General features: G+C 32.4%; 1 protein-coding gene and 1 long non-coding RNA gene across 2 annotated transcripts; one reads left to right on the top strand and one right to left on the bottom strand.

Annotated features, from left to right (window-relative positions):
- The first annotated feature begins 2553 nt into the window (after positions 1 to 2553).
- Positions 2554 to 6058, top strand: LOC131949938 (uncharacterized). Its single transcript, XM_059311899.1, has 5 exons — positions 2554 to 2754; positions 4020 to 4292; positions 4505 to 4704; positions 5569 to 5698; positions 5922 to 6058. Exons 1-5 carry the CDS (start codon positions 2628 to 2630, stop codon positions 6056 to 6058), a joined length of 867 nt encoding a protein of 288 aa, XP_059167882.1. The 5' UTR covers positions 2554 to 2627.
- Positions 6059 to 11181: 5123 nt separating this feature from the next.
- LOC131949925 (uncharacterized) lies at positions 11182 to 17519 on the bottom strand. The gene is made up of 5 exons (XR_009388259.1): positions 17230 to 17519; positions 16524 to 16615; positions 16059 to 16265; positions 11750 to 11860; positions 11182 to 11471 (listed from the first exon to the last, which is right to left on the bottom strand). It is a non-coding gene; the product is annotated as an uncharacterized LOC131949925 (long non-coding RNA).
- Between the last annotated feature and the right edge of the window lie 1844 nt (positions 17520 to 19363).

The raw sequence follows: 19363 nt of genomic DNA, 5'->3' as shown, positions 1-19363 counted from the left end.
TAGCAATTATGACATATCAGGATAAAAATCATCTCCTAATCAAGTTAATAGTATTAAATGTAAATACAATATTTCTCCCAACAGTAAAACATACTTATTCCTCTCCGGTTTTGAAATTCTTCCTAAAACATGCTTGATGGTGAATGAATTATTAAATGAAACTATGTCTGTTAGATTATACCAAATTTTTATTTCTTCCCAATACAATCAGAAGAAGACCTCCAGCCTCAGGTCATGTACCTAACTCACGGCTTAAGTTTTAAACGCCAGCGTTCTATATCTAGACCATACACCCGATTTACTAGAGACAAACATTGAATATAATTATCTTTTTCTTGATTCGTTTACATTCGTTCAATTACTTGTCTACGAATAACTTACAGACTGACAAGATCATTGTAAATAAGCAATAGTGATAGTTCTAAAGAACATGAAAACAACCTACATAGATAAGAGGCTCGTGGGCCTGCAATATCATTTTGCAAATCCTGTTCATGTATCCTGGTTTGTTGCCCGACCCTACGTTTGACGTGCATAGTTTATCTCCATGTCTCATTAACTTCTAAGAAATAAAACATTGACGTTATCTTCCCTGCCAAACCGTCTACGCAGCTCACTACCACGTCTCATATCCTGTTTCATAACTGATATTACATAACAATCGTCTGATACATTTTATCAGGTTGGCCGACTAGCATTTCCAGTCTCGTGTTTACGCAATAGGATAATAAAATTAGTTGGTCAGAAGATTTGGTTACCCACATGTCTGGTTGAACTAAATCTAGGCAAAAGCTAATGCTGGTACACGCGTCTGTGTATAGCCAGACACGGTAATCTTACACAATTCCTAGAATCTACTGCGCAGTCAAACACCCAAACACGTGGGTTTTTTTTCTTAAGAAAGTTTTTTATTGTAATAAACACACCCGTCCAATTTGTTTATTTAAAAAAAGAATAATGAAAAACGAGAAGGCATTACATTCTATGACATATTATACCTATAACAGAATCAAAACCTACATACTTCATACATATTTTAATCTAACTACGGCGTCGACCCTCCGATTATTTGAAAATCATCCCTGTCTAGTGCGGGAACAAGTAGTTTTTACGGAGCAGCAGGTATATTTAATCTAATAGGTTATCATTTTAAAAGGCTGAATGATGTTAAATAAATTAATGTACTTGATTAAAATAAATAGTTCGTAATAATTTTATAAACTAGACTAAATTATAAGGAAAAAGATGATAGAAATGCGTAATAGCTGAATTAATGTGACGAACAGTGCATTATACTATTCTGATACATAAAAATAAAGTGGTTACATTTTAATTTTTTTAAAAGAAACATTACTTTGTTAGCAAGAGATATAGCGGTTTTATTGATCTATTTTATGCTTAAATTACAGCAAATTGTATCAGTAAAACGGCTAAGGAGTTTGAAAACAACTGCTAGGAGCTAATCAGCACAACAATGAGTTGGAGTCAAGCACAGGTGATTTTACAAGCTTTTACTTAACTTGCTTCCTCTACCTGCCTGTCAACAGTCTGTCTGTCATCAGTCTGTCTGTCTAGATCAAAACGCCCGAGTGAAAATTCGGGCACTTCTAACTGATATATTTGGTTCATAGTTGGTACGTCGGTCGTGACATGAAGACAACGCAACATGATATTAAATTTGAATCAATTGGATGCCAAATTAATTTTTTTATTAATTAATTAACATTTTGTCCAAATTAGTAGGCTATCTCAACAAACTATTCCGCACTATTAGACACTATTATCACGTTCATTAATTGCACAATGGTTTTTAGTCATGAAACTTTATTGTAAATAGATAAATTAAAAAGAAGGAATTTTTTTCAAATAAAAACTTATTTTAATATTAAACAAGCTTTTATGGGTCTATTCCTAAATATTAGTAGTGGTATCCAAAAGATACTAAAGTGACCCACGCTTTTCTTTATAGTTATTTAAATGGTAGTGTACAATTTATTTTCTACATTTTAGTGCATTATTATATAAAAGTTTGTAATAAAAAAAAATTTTATGATTTTTTTAATGTTTAGATTACATGTAGTTACATCCAACATATTTGACACTTGTTCAATAACTTCATCATCTCTTATTTTTACAGCTCAGCTAAAGTCAGTTACCTGTATCAAAATTAATAATAAAATTATAGTATATTAGAAAATACATTTGAAGTTTTCATTCTAAAGGAATATTGCATGAGATTCAATGGAAAAAGGAGCCTGGCGAAAGTTTCTTCACATTCCGTGTTGTCGTTTCTCAATTCTCTAACAACAGGCGAAATTCGAGGTACTCAATAATTAAAATAAAAAAAAAATTACGAAATGAGACATACATATAGGTTAAATAAATGTAACTCATCTATAACTCGTTAGTGTAAAAAAAATCGCGAGAATATTCTCTTTTTTCGAAACATTATATTTTTCATTGATTTATTATGAAGTATTCATGTGTTAGCAGGGGCCTTTAATAAAAAGTATCAAGGTGTATGATGTATAGATTTTTGTCTTACAGAGGCGTGGCTTGGCGCTACTGACCAGTTACAAGAAGGTAATTGGGTGTGGACAGACGGTACAAAGGCTGATCTTACATCAATGTGGAACAGTAAAGAACCCAACAACCTCAATGGGAATGAACACTGCCTTGAATCGCATGGTCATGGAAAGCTAAATGATATGGATTGTTCTACATCGCTCTCTTTCATTTGCATGGAAGTTCATGGTAAGTACTCATTTATACACACACACACACACACACACCCACACACACACACACACACACACATATATATATATATATATATATATATATATATATATATATATATATATACATATTGTTACGGCCTCCTGTGATTTTTACCCGGTCTGACCCTATCGGAGGTTAAGACGCCCAAAAATTATGTAAGCATCTTAACAGTGTTTGATCGAGACTATTAGGCCGTACAGTCAATTAAATGCTGAAACATTCGCGGTCAGAGCTGTGCATTATGGCCATGGGCTAAATAGCGTCTGGTGTGTATAGCGACGGTCGGTAGTTTACGACTGGGAAATATTTCTGACCAGAGAAGACTGTTAATTCGAATTCCCACGCTAGGGTGTGGAATCAGCTATTTGAGGACAGTACACGGACAGTACAGACTGTCAGGATTAGACTACAACGTGTGGGCAGCGCCAAGAGATATCCCTAGACTTAGACTAGAACTGAGCGTTAGGGACAAGAAAGTTAGTCATACTAAGGACTTCTTAGTACAGTTATAGATAGTTGTACTTTTTTCTCATTGCAGTCCATATGGTGGCGGTTTGAGGTTGCGGGTTGTTACATTATTGTAGCATTAAACTGTAAAAAATAATTGCCAATAGTATTTATTCCTTCTTAGTTATTGTTCTTATCTCCTAACCCTCTCGCCCAGTTGTAAAGGACGGGAAGGTGGGGATGTAACAATATATATATATATATATATATATATATATATATATATATATATATATATATATATATAATATATATATATATATATATATATATAATATATATATATATATATATTGTGTGTGTGTGTGTGCTTTATGTCACACTGTTTTGCCCGTTGTATAGAAGTGGTCGAAATATGCTCGCAAGTTTCCGCCCGATGACAGAGTAACCAAGACAGATAAATTCTAATACATTTCGAGAAATCGAAAAAAACTTAAAGTACCACTTGTGGTCATCAAAATCCAGTGAATTCGATCTTACGCCTATTTCTGAAATGTCGTTCATCTATCGGAAACAGTACTTTTTCTATCAGTTTTGTAAAAACTCGATGCAGCATTCAGAACCACTTCAGGATATTGAAATGTTTCAATCAGGAAAGTCGTTTTATTCGGGTCCCTATCCCATAACTATTCTTTATCTATATAGTGTTTCGCATTTCCGTCTGTTTCTTTTTGCTACGGAGAGTCTAAGTTAACCAGTTATTATGTAAGTTAAACTTTTCTTTTCTACAGAAACAAGCCAGAAATTTGAAACGACCCCATCAACAACGAAAAAAAACCTATCAACATTTAAAACAACCCCATCAACAACTAAAATGACCCAATCAACAATTAAAATGATCCCATCAACATCTAAAATGCCATCATCAACAATTAAAATGATCTCATCAACAATTAAAAGGACTCCATCAACAAATGCAACATCGACACTAACGGCATCAGCAACTGCAGTCATTATAGATGACAACGTGACAAAAGCTGAAATGTTTTCTAATTACACATTCGGTAAATGTGACTCAGCATTTTATATACATGATACTCACATATTTGTTTTACTGTAACTATTGTAATGAACGAATATATTATCTATGTGTCGTTACGCCATAATTATAATTTTTTACCTCTTTGTAATTCATCTTTTGATAACATTTTATTACTTAACGTGTTTGTTATTTTAAAGCTAGCATGTCTTCGCATAATTATTTTCATCTTAACAGACTCTACATCACAAAAACCCACTGTGATTGATGAAAAGGAATCTAATGACAAATTCATACAACCTACATTGGTTACATTCACAGTCGGGTTATCAAAACAGTTGGATGTTCTGTTGCATGATGTCATTGTTTATAACAAAGTTGTATCTAATGTTGGAGACGACTATAACAACAGTACTGGTGTTTTCAGATGCAACATGGTAAGTGGGGAATAAATATGGACTTTATTTAAATGCTGTTTTAACTGACAAATTTAAAATTACCTAGCTTAACTCGTATGTTAGATTAGATGGTTACAAAAGTAAGAAAACATACGTGGAATTAAAAAAATCTGTGACAAATCTTGGTAGATGACGGGAGTAGAAGAGAACTATAATAGGCTTGAAACGTCGAGGTAATCATTCTATATTATTCAAAAAATCTTTTTATAAATATAGCTAGTGATAAAACTATAGTGACGTTTTAGAAACTTAAAACTTTTCGATAATGATCGATTAAACTTAGTTTCATATTTTTTTGTATTGAATATAAGCCTTTGAAGAGCCCTTTAGAATTATTTTATCAATTAAAATATTTAAAAAAACCGACCTCAACCCCTCCTTGAAGTCAACCGGAATCACTATGGAGGGCAAAACAGTGAAAGTCACAACAATTACTTTCCTTGATAACATTCACAATAGCGGTCAAGTGGGTATAGCCTAAAATTGTGTTTATATTAAATTATTTTATATACCAACCCCTATCGCCATAATACATTTACTCTACTAATCTAAATTAAAAATAAAGTGTCACCTAAATTACTATTATATTACTAGTAATTATTTGTTTGAATATTTCTAGCTTTAATAAAACCATAAGTCTTATCGTACTTATTTTCAAATAATCAAAATGTTCAATTTTCGTTGTATCATATGCTTTCTAGCAACAAAGTTGTGGAACCTTTTGGAACCAGCCTATTGAAAACTTCAATTTTTAAAACAGTAATTATGTTTTTAATTTGTACGAATCTAACACACTGATAACCAACCGTAACTTTTTATCATACAATTAAACTTTTTTTATAGGCAGGTTTATACTTTTTCCAAATTTACGGCGTTGCTGGCGAAGGGAAAGAACTTAGTCTGTCTCTTGTTAAAAATAAAAAGAAAGTTACTTCCCTGTACAGCAGTAGAAATCAAGAGTTGTCTCTCGCTGGTAAGTTCACTTTTAGTTGTTGAAAAATCGCATCTGAATCTTTCATTCCCATCACCTAAATCGAATCTGGATTAAGTGAGGTGTGTTTATCAATAGTCATGTAATAAGTTACGCGATTTGAAAAAAAAATCACTATAAGGAATTTTATTTTTATAAGCTAATTTGAGACATCACTTCGTGCTAGAACTCAAAGAATGATTTCATAAAACTGTTTTCTTATCAGCCAACTCCGCAGTGTTGCTGTTGGAGGCTGGTGATGAGGTCTTTGTTGAAGCTTCCAACTGTGGTAGTCTGTACGGAGAGGAGCATCACGTGATCAACACTTTCTCTGGCTTCCTGCTGGACGCTTCCATTGCCTAAGCTTAAAACATTGCTAGAATTTTGTTTCAATTTTTAATTATCTAACCGCAAATATCTGTGTAATTTATTGGTTTAAAGTATGTGAGTTTTAACCAGTAAAAAATCGCTTACTGAAATATACTTGTCATTTGTAGGCCTATTCTAAACATTCATGTGTTATTTCATGTTGGCTCACAAATAACAAGTCTAAATTTATCTAAATACGAGACGCTTAATACTTTTTGCAAAACCTGCTGTGTCAATGTTTGTTTTCGTTTTGACAGAAATGTGTGATAATGTTTTGTTAATGCTTGTTATAGGGGCCATGGATGTGTGCGAGCAAAAGGGCGTTGTTGACCTAATACGTCATTAAGATACATGATCGCGTTACTACTGTCTTTGTCAACCAGCGGTGATCAATGGTTCATTATTATGGAGTTTCTGTACGGACATACATTATACTTGAGTTCCTAAATTTCCTGGCAAATAAATAAAAGTAAATCATTAATCAACTATACATGGCGTCATACTGCCGCAGTGAGTGTAGTGTTGGATTTTATGTATGACGTGTGGGAAGGAGGGGTGGGGGGTTGGGAGTCGGAGAATAAAGAACAAGTGACATCACTGTTTTGAATTTGAAAATGTGATAACTAAACAAAATTTTGAGTTATTTTGCGTCTTAAAAGCCAGTATCTATTTTATCTATGGTGGACAAGATTAGCTATTGTCATTATCACACAATTTACTAGAAAACAAAGACCTCGTCCTACTTAAAAAAGTCTAACACCTGGTTGCGTTTCACAAACGTGTCGTATCCTGGACCGTGTTCTGAACACAAAAGTATAAATAATCTCATAACAGTGTGATGAAACACAGACACCGAAGATATAACTTAATGCAGCATCAATAAACACGTAAAAAAACTTTTCATAATACAATCCTAAATTTAATCATATGAAGATTTACTTCTAGATTGAAAAAAAAAAGAGATGAAAAATTATGGTCCTTAAAAAATCACCTAATTTCTGGTTTTTCATCATAATTGGTTTCTTGCAGTATTGGATAATTTGTCGATTTTTTCGTAATTAAATAATAACTTTAATGAGAAAAGAATGTGTTTAAAATACAATTTTTACGACACAATTAATTAACAAAATTGCGTCATTTTTTTTTCACAAGCGTACAAGCTTTCTACGAAATGTTTTATATCCATCATCATATTGTATTTGGCATCATCGGAAAGCTGGGTTTCTCATGTATTTGATAATCGTATTTTCTATCATCTCGAAAACACCCAAAGCTTACAATCGGCTTTACAAATTACACAGAAATGATATTTTAGTGACCTACGTTTCGTTACTTTTTGCTGTTTTTCGCAGTTCGCTGATTTTTTAACACTAAAAAGCCTACCACTGTTTTATGTATTAAACAAAGCCCAAAATATTTTCAGTAATTGTTCTTGGAGAAAAAAAAAACTTGTGTCTTGAGGGAATCGTGATGGCCTTCAAAGAAAAAAGTTTATGGTAAAACATGTGCAAATTTTGAAACTTTTCGGGTTTCATGACAACCAAAATTGTTTTCAACCCTTTTTTTGCTGTTTAATACTTATTTTCATGTGCCAAAAATGGTGAGTGTTCAAAAGGCTTTAGATCTTGAGTTGTAAATAATAGATATAAACTTAGCATTTCCACTTAATTAAATTAATATAAGAACTATGTTTAATTTTCATCATTGAACACCAAGGCTCCAGACATAAAAAAATGTATGGTAAATACCATTCAAATTAATGCGAACTATAGTGATATTTCATCATACGCTGTTTTGAAAATACGAAAAAATATTTCTGGATTGTGTTTTGTCAAAACAACTTTCTAGATAGAATCACTTTAACCCTTTATCTACTGACGGTACTTATAAGTACCACTTTAATTAAATGCCTGTATTATTTTTAATTTAATACGAATTTTAAAAATTATTGAAGTAATTAATAGTATTGTCTCCCCTGAGTCGCCGGTAGTCGGAGGTATCATTGTTTTTTGAAAATTACTGGTGTGGCGCCATATTCAATGTCTTGCTATATCGGTAGTTCACAATTTTTCTGTACATTTCCCACATACGTTCTTGATTTCCCTTTGTTTTAACTTATTTTTCAAGTTTTCAACCCCAAATATTTTTTATTGGCAACTTCAATAGTCAGGCAAACGCATTTAACTTCTAGTTATACAATTTTTATCAAATTGTCTTTGTATTAGATCGATGTTTACAAGTGGACTTATAAGTACCGTCAGGGCACACGGTCATTTTTTTAAGAATTTTAGAAAATGGCAGATTTTTTATGTGGAGTTACATAAATATTGTCTTGATAATTAATTATCGAAATGCACTCAAAAAATGATATTTACACATTTATAAGAAGTTTAGCATATGGTTTACCTAAGAAATATAGTAATTACATGTTAATTTCTAGTAGTAAAAAATTAACAAGAATAAAGGTATCAGTTGCAGGCTCGTTTACAAGGTTTAGTTTACTTCATTTGTATACCAAAGCCTAGTTCTAGTTGTAAGATTTAATTTGTTAGTTATATTTACTGCACTAAACTGTCTTGCCTACAACAACTAGCATTTACGTAATGTATACATGTAGGCTAGTAATAGTCCATACTTCTGCATATAGTATAGATCTATATGGTAAATTTTAATCAGTAAACAGAAAGGAGTAGGCCACTACGGCTATCCTAAACACATTGAGCTCACATCTATTTATGAACTTTGCACTGTAGTGTAGACTTGTCATAACATTCTAGTAGGCTACAATTATACTAGTATTACTTGTAGTTGCGTGCTGAATGACTAGGCTTTTGTTTGTTAATGCGGCTTATTGTACTAGCTATTGGAAGCTTCCAGCAAAAGTATGTTCATTCCGGCAACCGTTGCTACACCAGAAAGACCACAGACAAGATTGAGGGAGCATGACATGTCGACTACTTTTTGCTGTGTTTGGGGTCTAAGATGTGTTCCGATAGAAAATCCAGTAAAAATCGTACTCAAAATATACTTTTGTGCCGTATTTATGAGTGAAAATTACAAAAAGTTATTGTTATAATGATTGCCATGCTATTAGTTAATAAATTGTATCGTTTGTTCCTGTTTTTTTTTAAAAAAAAATTTTCAAAAAAAAATGTCCTAGTTTACTGACGGTACTTATAAGTACCAATATCTGTTTGGGCCATTAAAAATTTATGAAACGAAATTTCCTTCGATATATGCTTTGAATGTGCCAAAAGCAATATAGTAACACATTGTTTAAGTAAAAATCTCATTCAGAACATAATTCCGTAAATAAAGGGTTAAGAAGGATCGATGATTATTTGACTAAAAAATATAAAATGTAAGTTTTTGAACCGTAATACCTCCCCAAAATATTGTTTTTTTTCAAGATAGTCACTGTTTTCATGGCAACCGTACGATATGAAGAATTCCTGATGCATGCAAATATTTCCTCATAAATACCTTAACTCAGATACCCAAATAAATAAAAAAAGGATTATTATTTAAAACGATTTTCCCCCTGTTTTTTCCCAGAGCCTACACCCTTACAAGTCATCATTTCATTTTATAGCCATAGCGACTTTTCCAGATGTAAAGGAAATATAACAAACCTGAAAAGCACTGAAAATATAAAATGAAACCACTTTGCTTTTGGTTTTTTAAAAGAATTGGACTCTACACGGCAACCAATATTTGTATTATAGAAATAACGTTATTTATTTTCATATTTGATTTAAATGTATTTAAAATCATATTGTTATAAAAGAATTTACATTGGTTCCTTTTTCTACATTTTAGTTATTATAAATTTAAAAAAAAAGACAAAGATGGCGTTATTGTTTCTTTTCCAAGCTAGTATTTGTGACAAACAATGTCTATGTATATTGATTTTTCGTATTAGGTAATTTTGAATAACATTTTTATTCTGAGTTGGTGCATAGGTGTAGATTTAAGCTTTACGGTTCGGCTAGAAATTTAATAGTCGCTAGAGTTAAAATTGCTAGCATGCTTTGTTTAAAGTTAAGGTTAATATTTTGTTATGCTTTTTATATTGTTTAGTAAATCGAAAACAGCCTGTTAGAGTGTTGCAGTGCAAAATTAATTATTAATCTTTTATTTTTCTGAAATAACCTTGTTCGCTTGAGTAAGCTCCACAGATCTTGTGTGTATATTAGTATATAACAGAAAGGTTTGGAATGGTTGTTAAATGTTATCGTGTTCACACACACATACTCACGCAACACACACACGCTCATTCACACACTAATACATACTGACAAGAGTGCAAAATTGGGCTTTCCGACACAGGAAGGGGAAAAACGTAGAGATTTGTCAAAAGTCAATTACAATACTGCCCCCTACATTTAAATAAAGAAAAATGGTAAAAAAAAACAGTATATTACATTGTATATTTGAAAGGCTAAAGTGTCTTAAATATTTTATTCACTAACCCTGTCCAGAGTTTCTTCCAGGCATCTCTTCGGGGGGTGCGAAGCCCCCCCGAAAATTTTTTACCGCCCCCCCCCCCCCGAACGAAATGAAATTTATATAATTTTTATAGAAAATATATACTTTTAACAGTGTCCGCCCCCCCGAAGAAAGTTTACCGCCCCCCCCGAAGATTTCAAGTGCCCCCCCGGAGAAAAAAGTCTGGAAGAAACACTGACCCTGTCCCTAGCGTATCTCAGGGGTTTTACGACAAGAATGAATGCTTAATGATTAACTAAACATCTGAAGCAATGCCCAAAAATTGACACTTTCCCACCCAACATCTAAGCTTCCCGAACATATTCTCAAATTTCCTATTATCGAAAACAAACCATCCAATCCACTTTGCAAACAAAATGGTATTAATCATTATTTATTTGTTTGCCAGAAAAATTGAGAATTCGCGTATGATTTCAGTAAAAGAAACTCCATTGAGCATCGCTGGTTGACCTCATACTTTGACCTCGCCCCTATCCTCTTTCTGCCACTACACATCCATCACTACCATGGCAAGCACTAACAAACATTTCTAAATGTAAGCAAACATTGTTTCAAAAGGTTACGTTTAATAATATTTCATTGTCTAAAATTAAAATGAGTAAGTATTATATTGCTGTGTCCAGAAGAAACCACATTTAAAAGTTCTGAACTAACAAAAATATATTTTGACAATCGTAAGCGGTATTAAATAATTGCACTCACAGTCTTTCATATTTAAAATCAGTGGATAACATCGATAGAAGCGTTTAGATAATTAGAAATTGAAACAAAATTTAAGCAATGTTTAAAGCTTTTGAGATGGAAGCGTCCATCAGGAAACCAGAAAAGGTGTTGATCACGTGATAGACTGGCACAGTTGAAGGCTTCAACAAGGCATCATCAGCCTCCAACAGCAACACTGCCGATAATAATAAATAATAATAATTAAACTAATTGTGTTATATGAAAAGTTTAAGTTATAAACGAAGTGATACTTTAAAGTTAGTTTTTAAAACAAATTTTACATATAGATTATAGCAAAAATAAATGACAAAATAAAATAAATTGCAAGTCTATCAAATCCAGTATTTAAAAATAAATAACTGGCTATCGTTAAACACATCTCACGCAACCCAAGAATGGATTTAGGATTTGAGGTTGGAAGTTTCGAATTTAATAACTTAAAAGTCAACCTACCAACGAGGGACAACTCTCGATTTGTATTTTTGTACAGGGAGACATCTTTTGTTTTTTTAATTAACAAGCGACAAACTCAGTTCTTTCTCGTTGCTAGCGGCGCCGTGAATTCTGAAAAAGTATAAACCAGCCTGTATATAATAATGTAATTCTGAATGATAAAAGTGCAGTTCATGAAAACGTGCTAGATTTTTATAAATTAAAATCACAATTTTTTAATAAATTAAAATATTCACATGAGTTCTCTTCCTGCCATGTTACTAACCAAAAACTATTCACGCGCGTCCACTTGCATCGTCAGCATTTATCAATGAATGTTTAAAATAACCTGTTTTTACTAGCTATCGGATACCATCTAATGTTTATTGATGCGACTTACGAGTTTATCGTGCTAATTTTAAATTCGTCATTTAAACATTTTAATAAAATTCAGATTAATCATGATTTACTATGTTTGTCACAGACTGTATTATTATATATCATTATTATATTGTGTTTTGCATGAATGAAGAGTACCTGGCTAGCGGAAGGACTGTCTGAGCGATCGTCATGTGTTTTTTCATGCTTTTGGGTGAGATCGCTCATTGACGTAAGGGGAGAGAAAGTGGTGAATAAAAGAGAGAGCGAAAGGTGAACGGGTGTTGTGTGCTAGGACTTGGGACTGGAACGATGGCAGTGAATGTAAGATGTCTCCATGACTTGGAGTCGTGATTATTATTTGTACCTATATCAGTTGATCTTCAAATATGGATGTACCACGGATTTATCTGTACATAGTGTAAATAAAGTTGTCATTTGAAGTTGCCACTGTTGCTCGTGTTCCTGTATGAAAGCTAACCCACAACAACAAAGAATACATGTTGTTACATATGGTGTCAGAAGTGGAGGCAATAAAGTGATGTTGCTACATTGTATTACTGTTACTTATGATGTCACAAGTGGTTGAAGAATTGGTGCTACATATGTCAGAAATGGAGATATTACAGTCTGTGGTCTTCCACTGTTTACCAAGTACGTCAAGTTCTTGAAAGTCATCTATCTACACTCAAGTCAGAAGGGTTGCTGTAGTCAAGTCAGACGTCTTGTTCAAGTCAAGTCATCAACGTGATAATTTTTATCACCTTATTTCGATATTGTCTCACCAATGTCGAGTAAATATCGTCTGTGTATTTTTTCTGTTTGGATTTAGCCGATCAAGTCTTAGTGTTTCTTTTCTACTGTTTGGATTTAGCTGTTCAAGTTTTTTCTATATGGATTAGCTGTTCAAGTTTTTCTACTGTTTGGATTTAGCAGATCAAGTTTATTTTTGTAACTGTTCCTAAACTGTTCCTAAAGATGTCTTATCTAAAACTGGACAAATTTCTACTCTGTAACAGGCTACTAGAACTATTTTGAATTTTTTCAACTTTTTGGAATCAACAAAGTGAACTATTTTTGTACTATATATGTACTATGAACTTTTCTTGGATTACTAGATGTCTCTAATCAACTGAACAAAGCCAGAATACAAGAAAGGGTATTGTAAATTAATTAACATTTATCTATTGTCAACTAATGAATTTATATTTTATGTCATAGAAAATATATCAAAATGTCATGTTTTGAAGAATATCTAGCACTAGCGAGGGCGCAAGGCATTAAGAAGATGAATAAGCAGATAGCCTGGGCAACCAATCGACTTGAAAAAGACATAGAAGAAGCAAAAGAAGCATGGGACGAAGTACCAGAACAACCCCGACGAGCTCATGGAAATGTATTGAGAGAACTAGATGATATGATAGAAATAGTGTGTAATAGATCAAGAGCTATTACAGACATGCATAAAGAAGAAGACATTTCAGAATTAGATAAAGTAGAAGAGACTGTACAACCAAAAGGAAAGCGGAAAAAAAGAAACAGAAAACAGAGAGCAGATAAAAGGGCTGAAACTATGGAAAAACAAGTTGGCCTACATGAACTAGCATATGAACAAGAACTATTAGAAATGAAAGCTATAACAGACACAAATGAACCAAAATTAGAAAGTGAACAGACAGAATTTAAAGCAGAACTTGAAGAAGTAAATATTGGCAACCTTTGGAATGAAGAACAGAGTAACATAGTCCAGGAAGAATTGAAACCCAAGGATAAAACAGAGGGTGAACTTAATAATGATTTAAAGGTGACAGATACATTAGAATGTCTTAAGATTGACTCTTTATTAAATGATACGCAGGTACACGAGAATATTATTGAAAGTTGTATCACAAGTCCATCAGAGAATGGCAGTCAAAATGATTTAATAAGCCCATCAGTGAATGGCAGTGATGATTTAATAAGTCCATCGGAGAATGGCAGGAATCATGATAAACTAATGATGATTAATGAATCAGTGAACTTAATAAGCCACAATGAAGAGAACGTACCTATTGAAGATTTACTTCGAAAATTGGAGTCAAACTATAAAGAAGATATACTAGAACTCAATAAAAAATTTAACAAAGAAATGGAGAAATTAACCCAGAAATTTATGTGTGAATTAGAATCAATAAAGAAGCATAAGGAAGTTAAGAAAGATGAAACAATATCTACAAATTACAATGTTAATAAAAATGCACAGAATGAAAGTAAAAGAAATGTAGCAAACTATGAATACAGTCAACATGTTAATAAGAATGTCATTAATGTCATTAATGCACAGAATGAAAGAAAAAGAAATTTAGCAAACTATGAATACAGTCACCATGTTTATAAGAAGCCAAAATCTAGATGTTTTTACTGCGGAAAAATAGGTCATTACCAAAATCAATGTTGGCATAGGTTGGCAAATCAGAGAAGAAACAATTATTATGTACAAAGAAAGTCATGTGGGAAATACAGTCATTTAAGAAATAATGTATCAAGTTCTAATGAAAGATACCGAAGCAAGATGTATTATGAGAGGCCAAAGCAATGCCATAATATTTATATTAAGTTGATTGATGAACCAAACGAAGGTACACAAAGTAAGAAAACAACTGACGTTGTTCAGAAACCAGAAGAGAATATTAAAACAAATGAAGTAACACAAGTTACACGAATTCTAGGAAATAATTATGGTAACAAAGCTAAAAGATACACATACAATTTGAGGGAGAGATGGCATACAGGTCATCGTCAACTGCACGAGAACGATTACTCATGCTATAGAGGATGCTAAGATAAATTATCAATTGACAGTTTATTAATATTATACAGTCTGTAACTGTAATATATAAATATCAAATAATGTGTTTGAGTAAACATAAATTGTGTACTATATCTAAAGAATGTAAACTGTATTATGTTAAACCTATTCTATACTATTAATTAACAGTGAATAAAGTAAATAAATAAAAGTTAGAGACTATTTATTCCGCATAACAATAAGACGGAAGTCTCAATGATGTATTGTGTATTAGTCAATACCTGTGTAAGGCAAGAATGTGATTGTGTTGTGACCTAGATTTGTCTGAAATGGGTCAACTAGGGGAGACAACAAAGTATATTAATCATGCGTCGTAATAACATGCCTTGATGATAAGGAAGTTTTTTTACCACATAGGATATAGTTATTTAAATTATGAGTTGAATCAAGTCTTTGATAATTTCAACTATATATTATAGTTTGGTAATTTACTAAACTCATTGATCTTGTTTATACTACAATTACTGGGTAATTGAAATGTTTTTCTTTCTCATATTTGAATATATTACACATAATGCTTGTGCATTAGTCTACAAAGAATGTATTTTCCATGTTTTTTGAGATGTATAAAAATTTTTGTTGTCTGGCACATGGTCCTGCCCTACCAATATTGTATTTATAAATTTTGTTACACAAAATTTTATTCGAAGGGGGGACGTGTCACAGACTGTATTATTATATATCATTATTATATTGTGTTTTGCATGAATGAAGAGTACCTGGCTAGCGGAAGGACTGTCTGAGCGATCGTCATGTGTTTTTTCATGCTTTTGGGTGAGATCGCTCATTGACGTAAGGGGAGAGAAAGTGGTGAATAAAAGAGAGAGCGAAAGGTGAACGGGTGTTGTGTGCTAGGACTTGGGACTGGAACGATGGCAGTGAATGTAAGATGTCTCCATGACTTGGAGTCGTGATTATTATTTGTACCTATATCAGTTGATCTTCAAATATGGATGTACCACGGATTTATCTGTACATAGTGTAAATAAAGTTGTCATTTGAAGTTGCCACTGTTGCTCGTGTTCCTGTATGAAAGCTAACCCACAACAACAAAGAATACATGTTGTTACAATGTTGATGAAATACATTTTAACATGTACTTACTATGCCGTATCTGAAAAGTCGAGTACTGTTGTTATAGTCGTCTCCAATATTAAATACATCTACATCTTCAAACAGAACATCCAACTGTTTTGAAAACCCGATTCTGATTGCGACCGATTCAGGTTGACTGGAATTTGTCTTTTCATTTTTAACTAACACTACCTTTGTCTCTATCAATCACGGCAGGTTGTTCTGGTTTCATGTTTGCTAACGTGAAAATAATTATTATAAGACATGATAGCTTTCAATTACCAAACACATTAAGTTTTGAAATATTATAAAAATACGAAATCCAATAGTAGCTTAAAAATGTGGCCTTTCTCGTTATTTTAACTCTGAAAAAAAAACAACCTACAGTTTTTAGCCTACGTAAGCCTATATGTGATTAGGTTAAAAATGATAAAATGGTCGTCTTTGGAAAAGTAAGTAAAAACATACAACTTGTTTCAGAAGAATTAGGTTTACCTCGTTAGAAGTCTAATTTTGGTGAATTTCGAACAGAAATAAAACATAACTGTATCATCTCTGCCGCCAACTTGATTACACTATAGTAGTCTCTGAAATTCAAAACAAAAGAAAACTACACGATTTGCTGCTTTGAAATCAGTTTAAAAAAATATTTGGCTTCAAAGGCTTCCTGATGCAGCCTCGCGTTAAAAAAAAACGAGTTGCGTTAACCAAAAGTAATCTATAACTAGATTATAGCATAGGATCAACTCCTTCAATTATTTAACCTAAGTTACTTGGAGTTTTTTTCCCAAGGATTTGATGGAAATGGGGTAGGGGGGCAGGGTTAATGTCTAGGGGCGTTTTTTGACCAGGCACCAGCCCTATGCTACAAGACTTCAGATATAATAGCATAATATCTTAAAGATATTTCTATTACTGACATTATTATACAGTTAAACTAATTTTTAATTAAAATTAAACAAACAATGAGCAACATGCGATTTTTAAAATGATGGGTTATTATTATTTGTTTCTTGTATGTCTAGACCAATTTAAACAAAAGAGAATGAGCCTAATTAAAGTCCCGAGTTTAACATAAAAGCCTTGCCCTAAGTTCTGAACATGGTTAGAGGCCGGATTTAAATTTTAACATCCTCATCTTATATGTATAATCCTACTAATGAAATCAGCTTTGATTTGTAATAACATTTGTGCAGCTTACCTGATGATGTCTGTATCGATACCGCAATATCACCATTTACATGTATATAGTTTTGTCAATATCGACACTCGAAGATTGAACCCTGAAATTAACCGTTATTTTATTCTTTAATGCACCACAAGTCATTTTACTGCTATGAAGATAACCAAATTAAAATACATGCGTATGTTATAATCATTCTATTTTTTAGTATGTAGTCTCTTTTTTGCGTTGTCAGCAGAGTTTCTTCCAGACATCTCTTCGAAATGAAATTTATATAATTTATATAGAAACTATATACTTTTAACAGTGTCCGCCCCCCCCCCCGAAGAAAGTTTACCGCCCCCCCACCCCCCCCCCCGAAAATTTCAAGTGCCCCCCCCCCCCCCCCGGAGAAAAAAGTTTGGAAGAAACACTGGTTGTCAGCAAACTAAATATCTTCAAAATATCAGCAATACTTACAGTTTCAGTGTAAGTTTGTCTTGAAAGCATTAATGCAGTTTATTTTTGGTGTGCATCAACTTCTCGGCCACAAAACAAGAAATACAAAAGCACCTCACACGCTGAAGGTGATGTGACTAAGTGAAACGACTGCGTTACGGAGAATTTTTTATCTCCGGAAAAATACGTCTAAAAATATGTATCGTGATTTTATTCTGCCTAAAAAAAATAAGCGAAAAAAAACCGGACTAGAAACTCGATTTATCCTTAACAGAATCGGTAAATTCACAAAATTCTTTAATGTTACATCGTTGATTGTTTTCGGGTCGTCCACATGTTAAAGTATATATTTTCTTTATCAATTATATATTATTTCTATTTCGTTCGGGAATGGGGGAGGGGCAGTGGGGGAGCCGGAGGTTTTCCCGAGTGGACACTTGCCCGAATCTGACAAACGCCCGAATGCACTTTTTCATTCGGGCAAGTGTCCGTTCGGAAAAAAATTGGTCTTCGGGCAATCGGCATTCAGGCAAGGATCTATCGGGAATTTTTTTGGACTCGATAGTGGGCGTACTATAAGGGAATGGGGAGAGTGACCCCTTGATTAGATGCCTAAAATAAAATCTGTTTAGGAAATAATTGTTAACAGCCGGAATAATTGAACTATAGACAATACAGATTTTAATTTTGTTGTTAAAATTTAAAATTAAAAAAAAATACTACAAATATATCATATCTCTACAGGCATAATACAGTCAGTAAGTATATACTCTATTGTTGAAATATCCAATAAAGCTGTCGATTGCTAAAAGTCTATGATTTCAAAATAAAAACTTTTGATTTTTAATTTCACTTTAACCTTGTCCAAATTAATTATATGATCGAATTTTCGAAAAATTCGCCATTGTTATAAAACAATATATATATATATATATATATATATATATATATATATATATATATATATATATATATATATATATATATATATATATATATATATATATATATTTATATATATATATATATATATATAAATTTATTTATTTATTTATTTATTTATATATATATATACTTTTCCATAGGTATGTTATGTATCAATCAATCTAATATATAAAAATCAATTCTTTATGTTTTTACTTTCTCGTATATACGTAGTATAGAGAAAGTATTGTAATCGTGCAAAAAAAAAAATCGAGATTTTTACAAATCTCGACGTTTTACACCTCACTGATACGGAAAAACATAATTTTGCAATCTTGTCCGTATGTCTGTGTGTGTGTGTGTCTGTCTGTGTGTGTGTCCGTGTGTAAACACGATAACTTGAGTACCGTTACAGCTAGGTTGATGAAATTTCATATATAAGTATTTTATCAAAATCGTAGATCCGTATCAACTTTTGAGCGATTTCCGATAACCGGAAGTGGTACTTTTCCTACTTTGAATTTTTTAAAAGCCTATAACTTGAGTACTATTTCAGATAGATAAATGAAATTTCACATGTAAGTAAAAGATCTAATTCTCTACCTTCTGTTAAATTTTGAGTAATTTCCGTTGACTGGAAGTAGTAATTTACGCTACTTCCGATTTCTCAAAAAACTAATGTAAATTTTAAAAGTACTAATAATATTGCGCACTATTATGCGCTTTTTTTATTTGCGTTCACTTGGTGTGCAATTAATTTGTCTACGAGATTTTATTCTATTTTTAAAAC

Source organism: Physella acuta, unplaced genomic scaffold (genome assembly GCF_028476545.2).
Source record: "Physella acuta isolate Inbredline_101_S28 unplaced genomic scaffold, ASM2847654v3 ptg000720l, whole genome shotgun sequence".
In the NCBI taxonomy this organism is placed as follows: Eukaryota; Metazoa; Mollusca; class Gastropoda; family Physidae; genus Physella; species Physella acuta.
This window is presented reverse-complemented; position numbering and strand designations above follow the sequence as displayed.

Bases quoted from the DNA above. Each gene is read 5' to 3' on its own strand.
- LOC131949938 (XM_059311899.1), top strand. From the start codon at position 2,628: ATGTGGAACAGTAAAGAACCCAACAACCTCAATGGGAATGAACACTGC. The intron at 4,705-5,568 runs GTAAGTGGGGAA...CTTTTTTTATAG, and splicing joins GTGTTTTCAGATGCAACATG to GCAGGTTTATACTTTTTCCA. The intron at 5,699-5,921 runs GTAAGTTCACTT...TTTTCTTATCAG, and splicing joins TCAAGAGTTGTCTCTCGCTG to CCAACTCCGCAGTGTTGCTG.